The 17,178-nt window shown below is 35.7% G+C and overlaps 1 protein-coding gene across 4 annotated transcripts in view; it reads right to left on the reverse strand.

Annotated features, from left to right (window-relative positions):
* The window catches only part of MAP3K2 (mitogen-activated protein kinase kinase kinase 2), a 148,551-nt gene that overhangs the window by 22,416 nt on the left and 108,957 nt on the right, over window positions 1–17,178 (reverse strand). For all 4 annotated transcript variants that reach the window (XM_033102330.1, XM_033102327.1, XM_033102329.1 and 1 more), the window contains exons 5-12: window positions 16,037–16,136; window positions 8,614–8,727; window positions 8,157–8,244; window positions 4,667–4,797; window positions 3,680–3,759; window positions 2,397–2,464; window positions 2,126–2,218; window positions 1,200–1,406 (exon numbers count right to left, since the gene is read on the reverse strand). In XM_033102330.1, coding sequence (XP_032958221.1) covers window positions 1,200–1,406; window positions 2,126–2,218; window positions 2,397–2,464; window positions 3,680–3,759; window positions 4,667–4,797; window positions 8,157–8,244; window positions 8,614–8,727; window positions 16,037–16,136 — 881 coding nt within the window. The remainder of the gene's footprint in view (window positions 1–1,199; window positions 1,407–2,125; window positions 2,219–2,396; window positions 2,465–3,679; window positions 3,760–4,666; window positions 4,798–8,156; window positions 8,245–8,613; window positions 8,728–16,036; window positions 16,137–17,178) is intronic.

Here is a 17,178-nt window from a genome sequence, read left to right on the forward strand (position 1 = left end):
GGTATCTTTGACTCAATCTAAGATGCCACTGATTTAAGATGTCCTATTTCTAATCTTTATTGTAGCAACATATATAATTAGTTTCCCATCTGCCTATGATGTAGAAAGCTGGAAAGAACATCACTGTCATTCTAACAAGAAAAAATCATGAAAGCAGCCAGAGGGGAAACAATCAAACTACAGAGAGAGGAACAAAGATAAGAATTATAGCATACTCTCGAAAAGTATGCAAGCCAGAATAATGGAGAAATTGCTTTAAAGTGCTGAAAGAAAAAAAAAATGCCCCGAATTCTACACCCAGAAAAAAAACTTTCAAAAATAAAGGAGAAATAAAGACCTTTTTCAGACAAACAAAAGCTGAAAAAATTTATTACCAGCAGAGCAGTATTACAAGAAAAGTTAAAGTAATTATTCAGGCAGAAGGAATTTGACACCTGACAGAATCTTGGATCTACATATATAAAGATCTACAGAAATAGATAAACTGAAGGTATACGTATAAAAGACATTTCTTCTCTTATTTTTAATCACTTTAAAAGATAGCTATCTAAAGCAAAAACAGCAGCAATGTACTGTGAGTTCACAGATGTAAAAATAAAATATGACAACACTAGCACAAAAGGAAGAAGTCAGAGTGTGCAGATACTGCTCCAGTCTCTGCATGCGTGGCTGACATGATACGTCACAATATGGCCTTAGTTACCATTGTAGTCCTATTCCCACTCTTTCAAGTAAGATATCCTCCATTTCAGCCCAAAATGAACTATTACCCAATTTCAGAACGTGCCATGGCCTCCTGCACCTGTTACCTCCTTAACTAGTGAAACGTACTCACATTCAAGATCGAGACTAAATGCTATAATACAATTATTTCTCCACACGCCATTCTTCTACATCTTAGAGATTGCATTTGAAATCTCAGTGCAGGAACTCAACAAGGATATATGAAATGCACGAATGGATGACTAATTGGTAACAATTTTCCTAATAAAAGTGAAAGACGGAACGATCTAAAGTAGCTAGCAGTAATGCTATGCTTATTCCTGACATTCCAAGCACCTTTGGAAATACCACTTTTACCCCTTTTGAGAAGCGGGTCTCACTGAGGCCTGCCTGGCTTGGTATTTATTCCTTTTGATACTGTAAAATTCTGCAAAGGTTCTGTTACATATTTCACTATACCAATTTCTATTACTTACAGCGGCTGGGTGGGCTGATGTCCATTACAGTCAAAGTAGGATTGTCTATGTCACTTCCCTTTCTTCTTACTCGACTATCATCATACTCTGGGGTAAAGATACTGCTTCCACTACTAGTGCTTAAGGAGTGATCAGTAGGACTGAAACTCACAGGAGACCGGAAGCTTGTCCCCTGGGTCCTTCTAGCTCTTGGAAAAGTTTTACGACCTACACATGAAAATATAATTATGTTAAAACTTTTATTAATATGTTGTAATTGAATGTATTTAAAATTTGTAATGTAAGGAACAGAAATTTGTCCTGTGACTAGGCAAAGAAACCAAAATAGGAATGATCATTTGACTGTATGTTTTAAACCTAAGAATAGTATTTTTTTTAAGTTCAAGGAAATATCCTTGTTAATTATGAGTCATGAAGTCAATAATGAAAATACAAGGAAGAAAATAAAAAGTAGGGAAAAAACAAACAGGCTCTGAATATAAATTCACATAATCTCTTATGTTAAAACATACACAGATACACTTATAAAATCATAGAACTCCCTTACTGTGGGATAAAAAGGAGAAAAACCATATTTTACTCTCATTTCCAATAATGATTTAAAATATAAAACAAAAATTGGGAAGTTTATAGGTTACAATATTATGAATTTCATCCACGAGTAACTTTCTAATTAATATCATTTATAAATTACTCCTTGTCTCCTAAGGAAAAGAGAAATATTATGAGGTAAATTGGCACAAAGCCAAGATGTTAATATAGTTTCAGTTAGGACCCAATTTCTTTAAAAAAATTTTAGATAGAAAACTAAGTGATTCAGGAACAAATTTATTTCTAATGGTATTCTAATATGCAATGTTTATTTTCATTGATAATTTTTGAGAATTTTCACAAACTGTTCTTGAGGTCTAACTGCCAGCACTTACCATCATTATAGTCTTGATGGCGATATGAAACATGATACCTTCTTGGATATGTCCCTCCTTTTCCAAATTTCTCAAAGATAGGGTTATCATAGTCTATTAAGACACATAAGAAACTTATATGTTACTAAAAAAAAAAGTCAAATATCTGTAATGATGAAAAACATATTTATACATTTTTATTTGATTTAAAAAGAAATTCCCCTTTCCCCATCAGCTAAAACATTATTCAATGACATAAACATTAAAACATTTAGAATGTAGACAGTCTAACCTGAAAATTCCTGATGATTATCTGGGTAGCTCTGTGCCCTAGGCATTCGTGATTTTGGATAGCTTTCTCTAAAAGTAGAAAATATCACATTAAATTAAGAAAAAATATGCAAATAAGGTATTAAAAAGTATTTATGCAATAACAATATCTATCTGTACGTATGTATGGAGACATTACACACACACGCACAAATACACACAGAGGCATTCACTCTGAAATGTTAACATAAATGAAAAAAGAAATTTCTTAAACATTTATTTAGTATATGCAGGCAAAAAGCCTGGCTTTTAAAATTAACTCGTAGAGTACAGTGGTAAAAATGATACGCTTTGCAATTACAGGTGTTTGGAAATACCTGTGTTTCAGTTCTAGCTCTGCCACTTAACTAGCTGTTGCAACCTTGGCAAATCACCTTTCTAAGACTGTTTCCACATTTATACAAAGGAGACAATTTCCAACTCAAGTATATTTACTTCACTCACATTACTCTTTCCCTGAATTTCCTGAATGTTTCAAAAGTCTATCTTGAGGTAGACATGGGCAACGACAAAGGTTTCATGTACATGGTAACAGAAAAGTCAATGCATGTTACCATACAACAGTCACATTTTCACAATTTGCTTTCATAGAGCAATCCCAGAGGACATTAAACAGGTAAAGACAAATAAATATATTGACTGTGTGCTACAGGTGAACGCTGTCCTTGAGATCAGGAGAAAGGGACAAGCGCGCGCGTAACAATTCAGTTGCAACTTGACCCACCTTACATTCCTGAACAGCTATTTGACAAAACAGAAGCACTTAAATTTTAAATCACAACCAACACACTGCGCCACAACTGCCAAGCATGTAAGTTATTTATAACTAGGTGCCAGAGTGAACATAATCCTCAACAGGTGAAACAACTCAAAAAATCTCCAAAACCAAACTTATTAATAAAAAATTTGAAAGTACTTTTGCCAACAGTTTTAAAAGTAAACATATACATTCTAAGCTTGCACTTAGCTTCAAACACATAATTTTGGCAAGCAGAAATACTCAAAACATTATATTCAGATACCATTTTAACTAATAAAGATACTAAGCCCCATGAAGTTAAGGGATTTATCCAAACTGTTAAAAGAATTCATTTGTACTAAGTATAGGCAAGTATCAATTACACTCCTCTGAATGTAGTACAAGAGTTGATAATTGAACATACTATATATACATATATGTAAATGTATATATATATGCATATTTATCCACATATATTAAAAAACAAAAGGTACAATCAATATTACCCATCCAAAGGACTATCAAGTGATGGACAACTTCCTGAGCCAGAATTTTCAGGGCTGCTTAAAGATAATGGGTCCAGCATCTGGAAAGATAAGAGTTCCACCATGATTTGATGTGATATAACCAGAAGTTACTGTTTTAAAAATAGCTTTATTGAACTGTAATTGTAGCTTAATAAAGCTACATGTAACATAAAATTCACCCATTTAAAGTAGACAAATCAATGGTTTTTAGTATATTGAGGGTTGTGCAACCCTCACAACACTTAGAACACTTGTAGTATCCAAACAGAAACTCCATATCCAACAGCAGTCACCCCCCAGTTACTCATGTTGAAATGTCTAAAATGTCCCTTGGTAGGTATGCTACTACGTCAAATTTTCTAAGAGAAAAATATTCTTTCTCTATGGACTATTAGCTAAATAATTTCACATAATTTTTCTTATTGAAAATTGAACAAAGGTCCTACCCAAATTGAGACTAATGACACCGTGATGGCTACATTATTAGGAAATGAAACTGCAGTAGTATAAGCAGCCAATGTAACATTAAGGAAACAACAGCAACTCTATGGAAATACTTCAATACTACAAAACTTTTTTAAATGTTTTAGAAAGTTGATAAACCTCACTTTCACGAAGTTACATATTTGTAGTTTTACTGTATCTTTCAAATGTTAATTTAAAAACCTGAATTAATCCCAGGATTACAAGTACACGCATTCATTCATTAATGAATTAATGAGCAACATGTCAGTCTCATTGCAGCTTTCTTTGTACGTGAATGCACAGAGGCACATGGAAATTAGTGGGCATTTTCCTACACTTTTTACAATTTTGTTCACTTAAGAAGGAAGATATGGGGTTAGAGAAGATGTCACACACACACACACACACACACACACACACACACACACCCCTGCCAAACCACAATGACCTTGACAACATCCCTTTAAATGAAATGAAAAGCCACCTCCAACTTTTGCTTACTTGGTCCATGCTCTCTGGAATGAACTCTCCTTCACTGTTAATACTGGTGAATGACCCATTCCGGGCAACCTGGTGTAATTCATCTGGAATGTATCCTGGGGGAGGGGAGCTTCGATCTCTACTAGTGGGACCTAAAAGGAGGAAATTACATAATTTTATAAATATCAGCATGGACCACATTTTTGTTTTAATGAAATATACCCACAGAATTTCTGGACAACTGTACCAGTAATTTTAGCCACTAAAACCCAGGTTTTATTAAAATTTATCACAACATTCGTGTCTGTAAAGCTTAAAATGTTTTCATAACTTTCTAAACTCTCACCTTAGTGTAATCACTAACCTCATTGTAATATTCATTTACACTTATTAGGTGATATGTTCTTCTGACTGCTGACAACTGCATTATAGAGTTGATAATACAATAAAGATTTTTAGATAGATGCCACTGCTTCTCAATTTCCAGAGGTCACTTGTACCCAGGTATGTTACCATTTAACGTAATTTACAGAAGACATCATGATGCAGTGGAAAGAATATGGGCTTTAGAATCAGACCTAAGTTTAACTCCCCGTTCTAGTTATTTATCATCTGTGTGCCTTTGGGAAAGTTATCCAATCTCCATGACCTGTTTCCACACCTGTACACATGCAACTAAATGCCTTCTTTGTGAGGGTAGTGATGGTGAAATGATTCACAATGACCATATGCTCTGTACACTGGGCGCCATGATGTCCCTTCCATTCCCGCTCATGATCCTTGGAAACCTGAGGTAAAACGGCTGCTTAATCCTTTAGTCCATACTGAAAGTGCGTTCAGTTTGGCGTCCTGCATTTTATGCTTGGGTACTTAAAATTAGGTTTTTGTGGCAAGCCACATTCCTGGAATTTAAGTTTCTTCGCGGTTTAGAAAATGAGAGCATCTAATACAGTTCGTCAAGTGAGTCACTGAACTTCTCATTGGGCTGTAAGCCACCGCACTGTTCCCTGGCTTTACAGAAAGAACGCTACGTTTATTAATACAGTTTCTCCCCTTTCCTCCTGGCGTTTTGAAATTAAACTGTAAAAACCATCGAGGGAAGCTATGTGAGCACTGAAAGTTCAGGTCAGCCTTAAAGCAAAAAAGGTTTCTGCCTTGGGTAAAGGAGTCATTGTATGTATATGCCAGCATTGTTAGTGTTAAGATAGTGAGAAAGAGAATGAAAGGTTTACCAAGAAGTGTGCATAAAAGATGATTTGCTACACTTGCCTCTAAAATGAGTAAGGACTCAACTGTAAGCCAGGCATTGCTTTAGGTTTTGTAAACACTATGATTCACATTGTCCCGAACAGTTTTATTCCTTCCATAGAGCCTTCTTTCAAAAAGAAAACCAATATATTCATTACTAAAGGGAGATAGGGTAGAAAAAGGCTATGAAAATTTCTTCATCTCCCTACTTGATAACCCGTATTTTTAAGAATGGTCAAGACCTCCATGCCAGCATATACTCCCATCCCAAAGGAAGTTTTTCCTCCTGCTATCTCTTATGAAACTAATTAAAAGGAATAACTGCCAGTAGATAAGGAAAAAAGATAATGGTCATATCTATCAAAGCCATTTCAAGTGTAGAGAGGTGCCAATATAAAAAGTCCAGTAATTTTATACTTTACAATTTCCAGTTTCTTCTTACCCTGGCAGTGAAGTCAAACAACAAGAATATTAGTAGAACAAGAGTGAGGCATTCAATACAATTTTAATTCAAAATAAATTTAAAATGTCAATTTAACTAGTGCATTTAGCTTGTTGTGTCTAATGTAACTAAAATGAATTGGCAATTTTTTACTTTAAAATGATAGTATGTACTATAATGTGATAAGAAAAGGGAATAGAGTGCATAATTAATAATAGTGATGCTTTCTAGTTTGAAAAGCAAAATGTACTTTAAAAGCATTCTCTCAATTTATTGCTACAACAACCTAATGATTGTAAAGATGAGGGCAAAGTTACAATCCCAGGTTAGAGAGTTGGATTGGAATTCAAGTATCTCTAATGTTCTCTCACTAATTTTTAAATTATATCAAAATATATCCTAAAGAAGATAACCAATTTTTATTTTATTTGTATATTATCTCCATTGTTCACATTTTCAGTATTTCTAAAACCAAAAGTAGGACATATGTAAGACTGACACTTAGAAGGAAAGTCGTAGAAAACGTTTTTTCAAGAGAAGATAACAGACTGTTTTGGAGGTCCACAGGCTAATTTAATCTTTTCTTTCATTATTAACAGTCCTCTTGTTACCATCTTAGATTCCCACTCACATCTCTTACTCTGCTCCACTCTCCTGCTTCCTTCCTGTTACCTATTGTGCCTCCTTTTCTACTCCCCCCTGGGAATTCATCACTCAAGTATGTTTTCACGCTATGTTTAATGAGCACATTCACTGCCCCATGTGTTAAAAACATTTATACCAGTGGTTTTTGAGCAATATAATGCTCTTATCATATAAAAATATACATTATCAATGTTTTACACAAATGGAAGAAGATACACAGAACTGGGGAGTTTGGAGCACCTTTGCCCAGCCCAGACCCTTCTAATGGGACTCCTTTAAAACAACAGCACACAGGATCCATTTCTCTTTATACCATAAGCTTAATTATAACAGTATACTATTAATGACAAAACTGAATACTAATTAATAATAAAGCATAATCTGGATACTTTTTTCCCACTTTTTCTGCCTCCCTCCCTCCTCCCTGCAATCCGGTAGCCGTTGTTTCTCAGTCTAGTTGTGTAGGACCCAGCTCCCTGGCCCATGCTGGTATTATGAGCCTTGCGCTCCCGGGCTGAGGCAGTCGGTCACCTGTCCTCGGTCAGCCGCTCACAGCAGCTCTCGTAGGCTGACTGCCAGCCACTCACGATGGCCGCCGGCCGCTCATGGCAGCACACGGTAGCCCATGGTAGCACACAGCAGCCCTGCTCCAGGGAGAGCCATTGTTCACAATCTTAGCGGTAGAGGTCGCAGCTCACTGGCCCATGTGGGAATCAAACTGGCGACCTTGACGTTAGGAGCGCGGCGCTCCAACCAAGTGAGCCACCGGGCTGGCCCAATCTGGATACTTTTAGCAATGCATATTCTAATAGCATTCTTGGCATTAACTAAAACTTAGTGAAAGGCTTATGAACTTAGTCCATCCATTAACTTTAATATATTAAAATACTTCTTTTAAGTTTTTCCCTCCAGTTTATTTGTATAGTTAAAATTTCTTTGAGTAATTTGAATTTGTTAAGCATTAAAATACCCTGGAGGTATATAAAGAAAAAAATAAGCTGGAGATTGCTAGTCCTGTGAAACTTGACATAATTTTTCAAGGAACAGATACTAAAACATAAGTAACCAAAATAAATTACAAAGTATAGAGATAGGCTGCAGTTTATCAGGGTTCTGTTCAGGTGTTAAAGGATGGAGAAGAAACCCATTTCATGATTCAGACACCAGCTTTCTTACCTGTTATAGAAAGCCGTTTTTTCCTCTCTGCTCCAAATACTGTGTTATCTAAATCTTCTAGTGATGGCAATGGTTCTAAATTAGCAGCCTACAAAGGAAAAACGATGATTAATGCTATTCTTCCTCTTTAAGGCTTGAAACAGAATTCTCTCGCCTACCAAAAACAACTGAGATATTCTTACCATTTGTGGGTCTTAACAAATCTACTCTGAAATTTTAGAATAATTCTTCCCAAGATCTGTTTTTATTAGTTTCATATGTATGGTACTTGTAATTTTGCATATACAGTTTTGAGAGGCAAGGATATTAAACTACAGCAATTACAATGTGTACATTTACATTGAATCATATGAAAATATCAATGATTATAGAATGTAACTATGCTTCATATATTGATTTTTACAGGCATACAGGCATAAATCCTATAATCCTTACTGAAAAAAATCCCAATTCATACCTGTGTACTTCCATTTACTACAAGCAATATCTTGAGGCTCTTCATATGAATACTACGATCCAGCAGTTCCACAGCTTTGTCCAAATCATCTTGAGTAGTTAATGGAATTACCAACTAAACAAAAAAGGATATTAGGAATCATGCAACCATCTCATCAGGCCCATCCCTTCCAGGAGCTTCTCCATTACTGTGGAATTATAAATCTCAAAATACCTTGCTCTTTGACTTATCAGTATAATGAAATTCTGAACGAAAACATGTATCTACATTGTTTTGTTCTTCTGATCCTACCACTACTAAAATCACAGAATAAATATGAACTTTTTTAGCTTATTGATCATTAAATATTTCTGGGAAACACATTTAAAGATTTTCTAGGGTATTTCCATAATATTGCTAAACTTAAGTTATAGTATCTTTACCTCCAAACTGCATTAAGGAGTACACACAAAAACTAAAAGGTATAATCTATAAAATAAAAGATACAATCTTTCATCTGCACTGATGAAACTTTCATTTTTTTTCAGTAGTAACCACTGATTTGCATTCTCACTAGGTGTGCTTATCAACATACCAGATACAATGATTATCTGTGACAGACACAATGGAGGGGCTCAAATCCCTGACCCTGGTGACCACTACACTCTAAAACAAATAAGCTAAATGAGTCAGCCATCCATGGTGAATCCTGAATGTGGAAATCTGCTTTCATTAGTACTCTCACAGATCAGACATTATAAAGGATAAAAGTACCTGGGAGGTCTATGAGAGCAAGCATGAATCATACAATTTAACAAAATCAAAATACATTTTTTTAAATGTAGAATTACTAGTTTAAGATGACTCTGTCAATAATCTTCAAAGTACATTCCATTTCATTGAAAGGACAAAATGAAAACAAGTGAACTCATACCCCACACTTGTTAGCCTGCCCCAATTAACACAGTACACAAGCCATTCAAATGCAAAGGCCTATGATCTGATGTCAGGTATTGTGATACCTCCCACTTTGTTCTTATTTCTCAAGATTGCCGAGGCTATTCGGGGTCTTTTATGATTCCATATAAATTTTAGGATTATATGTTCTATTTCTGAGAAAAATGTTATGGGTAATTTGATAGGAATTGCATTGAATCTATATATTGCCTTAAGCAGTATGGACATTTTAACTATATTAATTCTTCTTATCCATGAGCATGGTATGTGTTTCCATCTATTTGTACCTTCTTTAATCTCTCTCTTCAGTATCTTTTAATTTTCTGAGTACAGGTCTTTTACTTCTTTGGTTAAACTTATTCCTAAGTATTTTATTGTTTTTGAAGCAATAGTAAATGGGATTGTTTTCTTAATTTCTCCTTCTGATAGTTTATTATTGGTGTATACAAGTGCAACTGATTTCTGAATATTAATTTTGTGTCCTGTTACTTTATTAAATTCATTTATCAGCTCTAATAGTTTTTTGATAGAGTCTTTGGGGTTCTCTATATATAGTATCATGTTATCTGCATATAGTGACAATTTTACTTCCTCCTTACCAATTTGGATGCCTTTTATTTCTTTTTCTTGTCTGATTGCTGTGGCTAGAACTTCCAGAACTATGTTGAATAGAAGTGGAGAAAGTGGACAACCTTGCCCCGTTCCTGATCTCAAGGGGAATGGTTTCAGCTTTTCCCCTTTGAGTATGACTTAGCTGTGGGTTTATCATATATGGCCTTTATTATGCTGAGATATGATCCCTCTATTCCCACTTTGCTAAGAGTTGTTATCATAAATGTATGCTGGATTTTATCAAACGATTTTTCTGCACCTACTGATATGACCATATCGTTTTTATTTTTCATTTTGTTAATGTGGTGAATCATGTTAATTGATTTGCTTGTGGATATTGAACCACCCTTGCATATCAGGGATGAATCCCACTTGATCATGGTGTATGATCTTTTTAATATATTGCTGAATTGGTTTGCTAATATCTTGCTGAGAATTTCTGCATCTCTATTCATTATGGATATCGGCCTGTAGTTTTTTTTTGTAATGACTTTGTCTGGTTTTAGGATCAGAATAATAGTGGCCTCATAAAATGTGCTTGGGAATCTTCCCTCCTCCTGTATTTTTTGGAATAGTTTGAGGAGAGGTTGGTGCAGCCACTATGGAAATCAGTATCTCAATAAACTGGAAATGGAACTATCTTATGACCCAATAATTCCACTCTTGGGTATCTATCCAGAGAAATCCAAAACGCTAATTCAAAAAAATATATGCACCCCTATGTTTATTGCAGCACTATTCACAATAGCCAAGACATGGGAACAACTGAAATGCCCATCGGTAGACGACTGGATTAAGAAACTGTGGTACATTTATACAATGGAGTATTACTCAGCCATAAAGAAGGAAACTTTACCATTTGCAATGATATGGATGGACCTAGAGAACATTATGCTAGGTGAAATAAGTCAGACAGAGAAAGACAAATGCCATATGATCTCACTTATATGTGGAACAGAAAGAACTGAATAAATGAGCAAACTAAACAGACACAGTCTCAGAGATATAGAGGAAAAACTGATGGTTCCTATTTGTGAGGGGGGTGGGGATGAAGGAGAAGGTGAGGGGATTAGACAGCATAAATTGGTAGTCACAATATTGCCACAGGGACATGAAAGACAGTTTGGGGGATATAATCAATAATGTTGCAAAGATTTTGTAGGGTGTCAGATGGACACATGTCTTATTAGGGAGACCCCTTCATGGACAGGGTAGATGCCTGATCACTGCACCATACACCTGAAGCAGACGCTAAGTGACACTGACTGTACAGTCACAGGATGTGGAGTACAGCATAGGAAATAGAGTCAATGGAACTGTAACAGCTATATATGATGTCAGAGGGGTAGTAGATTGGGAGAGGGGGGTTATCATTTGGTGAGGGGTATAAATGTCTAACTAGTGCATTGTTTTGCACACCTGAAACTAATAAAAAAAAGTTAAAAAAAAATGCAAAGGCCTAGGTACCGTGTTTCCCCGAAAATAAGACCTAGCTGGACAATCAGCTCTAGTGCGCCTTTTGGAGCAAAAATTAATATAAGACCCAATCTTATTTTGCTATAATAGAAGACCGGAATGTAAAATAAGACCGGGTCTTATATTAATTTTTGCTCCAAAAGACGCCTTAGAGCTGCCTGTCCGGATAGGTCTTATTTTCGGGGAAACACGGTAGTTTTGGGTCCTCTTTAGTAAAAATGCCTCAAAGACAAGGACCCCCCCCCCCGCCCACACACACACATATCAGCAATTAACAGGAGCACAGCAAAGAGCACATTTGAAAATATTGTTTAATAAGTATCACAGGATGAAAACTTCATCTGAAACACACACCCTAGCTGACATGTTGTGTATTCATTCTCTGCAGATTTCTTTATGAAAAAGATTCCTTGTTTTATGAAAGGCTGTCAGACACAAATACAGCAGGTCCTGATGCCATAGAAACTTACTCTTGTTTATATCAATTAGTCTATCGTAAAACTGGTTTCATTTTAAGTTGTTTTTCACCTGTCGACAACATTAAGTGAGGACTCGCTGTATGAAATAGAACTAATGTGAATTTCATCATACACTCTTCTTACATCTACTCACTCTGTACTTGAAATTATATTCCCAATCTCTGTGTGTAGTTAATTTTATACTATTACAACTTACCAGCTAACCAGACCTTTTTCCTCTATGAAGAAAATTTTCTAATTAAAAAAAAAAAAAGAATATTAACTGCTTGGTATCATAGAACAAGCCTGATCTACTTAATTATTTTCATTATCCTGTCAATTATGAACTATATTGGTACATTTTATTCCTATCTTTAATATTCTTCTTAATTATATTTTTTTAAGTACTAAAAAGCATTTCAAAGCAATGACAGGAATTGTTCTGCCAATATTTCATTTGAAGGGAAAACCTGAATATTTACTTTTACTACATACTTATTTATAACGGGAATGTTAACTTCTCTGAGATACTGTTGCTCTTAGGAGAAAAGACACTAGTTTAAATCCCAGTAACAAAATATTACTATATATGATTTTGCTCTTCCTCAGTCGGCTATCGTGAAATCTGAACATTCTGGAAGAATGCCTGGAGCGATAGCTTGGACTACTGTCTATGGTTCTGATGTGATACCTTGTTTGTTCTAAGGTCACTCACGTATTACAAATTTTAAAATGAGAACTAAGAGTCAATTAAGTTCCAGCTTGTCTAAATTACACTAAATAAACCACACAATGTTTTCCTGCTTGATGGAATTCACTTTAGCCTCATTCATGAAATTGATTTCCCTCTGGCTTATTATTGATAAATCAGTTGTATGTTAATATAAATCCTTTCTGGAAAGGAAACTAAAATTTGAGTTTGAAAACTCACTAAATAGAACCTAAGTTTGAAAGAAGTAAATTATCTTCCTGACTTTACACAGTGAAACATGAAAATAGTCCATAAAAAGATTTTCCTCCTCCCATCTAAACAGGAACAACCTGAGAAAACCCACTTACTTTGTCTGCACACCCCCGCCTCTCTCCCCAACGTAACACACACATTGACACTTTATTAAATAAACAGGAGCCCAACTGACAAATCCAACCAATCCCAGCTTAAATTTCCTGGTTGTTTCAATTCTGGAAAACTAGAAGTTTATAGAATAACGGTTCTTTAAGAAAAGAAAAATTTATATGCACTAGAAAAAGATAGAACTGGAATAACAAGCAGTATAAATAAGTTTTTTGCTTGTCCACAGGTCCACAACACTAATATTCCTTATAAGTTATTTCCTAGTACCCCCAGGGTTCAAGGGCACACACTGAGTGGGTCACGATGTGAATTAAGACATGGTTAATTTACAGAATCACACATTCTCAGAAAATCTCTGTAATTTCACCTTAATTCCTCCTATACCACTGCGGGGACAGAGTTGCAGAGGGCGGTTTCCAGGCTCTTGGCCTGGCGTGGGGAGGTGCTGGCTCGGGTGGTGAATGACCGTCCACTGTGATGGGTTGGCCATGAGCTGTAACCGGTTAGCCAATTGGCTACTGATGTAACTGCGGGGCTGCGTTGGTTGGTTGGTTGGTTGGCAGGCAGAGAAGTGAATGGGGACTGCGGATCGTGTGGCTACTACTGCGTGTGTCTCGCCCGGCCGCCAGAGAGACTATAGTGGTATGACTCCCCTATCTATGGCTCCGTGGGTGTTCTTTTTTGGCCTCACTATGTCCTGTGTTCTTATGTGGGGAGCGGAACCAGAAGCCCCGCAGGCCGCCCTGCAAGACAAATGGAGCAGCGAGCAGGGTCCCCTGCACAACCACATTCCTGCCAAAAGGCCAAAGATATAATGGCAGAACCACTCCCAGAAATCCTTCAGAAAGCATGAGACAAAGAAACTGAAAATGGAGACATTTTTCTATTTTTAGAAATGGGAGAGGGTTCCTGAAACTACAGATCAAACAGTTTGATGTCAGTCCTCAAGAAAATCCTACTAAAAATTATATAAACAAATTGGGAGAACTCAGCAAACAAACTGTAATTCTAGAATTAGAACAGGTACAGTATGAGCACAAATGTCAAACTACCATCATTTTTCTTGATAGACCTACTTAGGCTGGTAGATCAAGACAGTATTGTAGTCTTAGTATATGTTGGCATTTGAAAGTTGTCCATGATACAATTTTAGACCAAACAAAAACAAAAATGTATCTGGGTTCCCCTACAATCGTACCATGAGATAGAGATTGAAGTTCAAGTCTGTTTATACGGAAAGAGACACTAAAAATAGTGGACGGGAATGGGGAAGACCGGGAAGAGGAGGAGACCCATAAAGAATGTATTATCCAGCAAGTTATCGCTGTGGCAAGTGGAGCCTATCCATTCCCACCTCCCACCCCATCCAGAGCTTCATCTCACAGCCACTCCCCACCCCCAATATGTACTTCTGCCTGGATCCTAGAAGCCATACCCCTAAAAAGGTGTCAGTCTCAGGAGCTGGCAGTTGTAAATCAGGCCAGCACAAACAGAAATGGTAAGTGCCAAGATAAGGCCAGACAAGAGGTGTTCATGGTTAACTGAAAAGCCAAAAAGTATTTGAAAAATAAAATTTTAAGGCATTACTATAGTATAGTACTGATCATTTTGTTCAGGGATATTATTTATTTGAATACGAAATTTTTATTAAAATATTTTGTTTTCAGCTGTAAGTGGTTTCTTTAGACAAGCTACATTAGCATATTCTTTTGCTGTAAATTAACAATTCATTTGAAAATCTAATATTTTCAAATACTTGTATTTGCACAATGGTCTACATTTGCAAAGCAATTTCACATTTTCTAAAATTAATTTTTACTCAGTTTTGCAGTGTCACTCCATTCCCACTGGCACTTTTTCTACTCCTGAAACACAGAAATTTTTTCCATCTTAGGACCTCTGCACTGCTCTCTAGCTGCTTTCTCTATCAGGAATGTTCAGCCCCTCAAACTCTGCCAAGCTGGCTTTTCATGCTTTAAGTCTCAGTATCAGACAGACATCACCACCTCAGTCAGCCCTTCCTTAGTACTATCGAAATAGAAGGCCTGCTGTCCTTGCCTTTATTCTTTATCACAATACTTTATGCATTTCCTTCAAAAACTTAATATATTTGAACAATTCATGTATTAAGTGTCTCACGACTGTCTATAAAGTCCATGAGGGGCTGCAATTCCTAAATCATAGCATTATAACTAGCAAATTCAACAAGTATTTTCTGAGGGGGGAAAAGCAGAAACAAATTAACCAGTTACCTAAATTGTCCTGCAAAATTTTAAGACCTCAAGATCTTGCTATCTCACAGAATCTGAAAGAAACCTCAGACATCATCTAATCCAATCCACATTTTACAGAAGATTCAAAAGGGGTTTCCCCAGAACACAGAGCTCCCCAGGGTAGGGTGAGCCCTTAAGATCCTGTACTAACTCCCAAACATAAACATAATGATCTAGTCATGTCTTAACCAAAATGAAAATAATCCTGTAAGTTTTAACTAAACTGTCTCACTGCTAAAGCTCCATTGTCTCTGTAGCCTAGTATAGAGCATGAGAAAAGACAGTTTATCAAAAAAGTACACGAAGTAAAAATAAAACATAAATAAGCAGCAAACTTCTAAGTAACACATATACTTCTTCATTTAATAGATTCTCATTCAATTATTTTCACAATAGCACCTTTTAATATTTTCGACAATGGAAAAAAATCCATTTTAATCAGTTAAAATTTACGAATTTAATTGTGCTTATTCCTCTAACATACCATATCCTTATCAATTCCCAAACAAAAGCACAACAATCCTAAAACCTCTGAAATGAACATACTACTTTCCAAAACAAGAACTACTGAAAGTTAAACGTTATATGTTTACCTCATTATTGGTATAATGTAGATCCATAGGCTGTCCAAAGGCAATTTTAGCTTTAGACCTCAGATCTTCCAGTTTAACTGGTCTGGGGAACTGGAGGATTCTATATAGACAGAATTTTTAAATATTTTATTGTCTTGGGCATAAATAACATACTTGCAACAGTTATCTCTTGCGTAGAGAAATTAAAAATTAACTAAAAATATAAATAATCACTTGGCTTGAATACTACACAATGGCTCTTTTTTGATCAAGTGTACTAATTCTCAACACAAAGTGCAAAAACTCTGAAGTTTGTTCTACAAAAAATTATAAAAAGCAAATTCTCAAAACGTTCTTCAATGTAACGTAATGAAACTATTAAAAAGTATAAAGTCATTCTTTGGGGATTCAAATTTTGATTTCTGTACCCTTATCAACTCAACGTTTTTGAGTTCATATATATCATACCCCCCATATATAAGCATACCCCCAATATAAATATTTTTACAGGATTAAAATTTTTAAATTTCAGTATTTTCTTCCTATGTCACAAAGGACTGGCCTGCGCTGTCCCTGGAAGCAGGCATCTAAGCTTGGAGACTACTATACCAGACTGTAAGCTCTGTAAGAGGAGGGACCATCTGTTTCACTCACTTTATTCCTTCACGGCCCAGCAGTTAGAAAGTACTAAATAAACAGTGCTCCATGAATGAAAAAAAAAAAAAAAAACTGAGAAAATATCCATAAAAGAATAGTAAATAGAAAACAACTATATTGGACAGCACTTCTATGGTATATCTGGTATATCCCATTTTTTTAACATCTCTGTGTAAAATAGTTTTACATTTCAGGTTATATGATTTGTGGGCCGTCTTTAAAGTCCTTAAACTGGATAGATCTTTCATCAAATTAATTTAGAGACACAAATAACAGAAATGAAATCCCATATTCTCCAACTCCTATTAGGCCTTGATAGCAATTCTGTGGTTAACCACAGCTACCCATCCCACTGCTGTACTGAGATACAAATGCCGGTGTAAAGCTAGGTTTACACCTCTCTAAATAATTTACAGTCCCCATTCTAACTAACTGTCCTCAATGTTACTAACTCAATATACATCTCATATGATTGTAGTCTCTAGAAAATAATCAAAATTGTGAAT

Source organism: Rhinolophus ferrumequinum, unplaced genomic scaffold (assembly GCF_004115265.2).
Source record: "Rhinolophus ferrumequinum isolate MPI-CBG mRhiFer1 unplaced genomic scaffold, mRhiFer1_v1.p scaffold_84_arrow_ctg1, whole genome shotgun sequence".
In the NCBI taxonomy this organism is placed as follows: Eukaryota; Metazoa; Chordata; class Mammalia; order Chiroptera; family Rhinolophidae; genus Rhinolophus; species Rhinolophus ferrumequinum.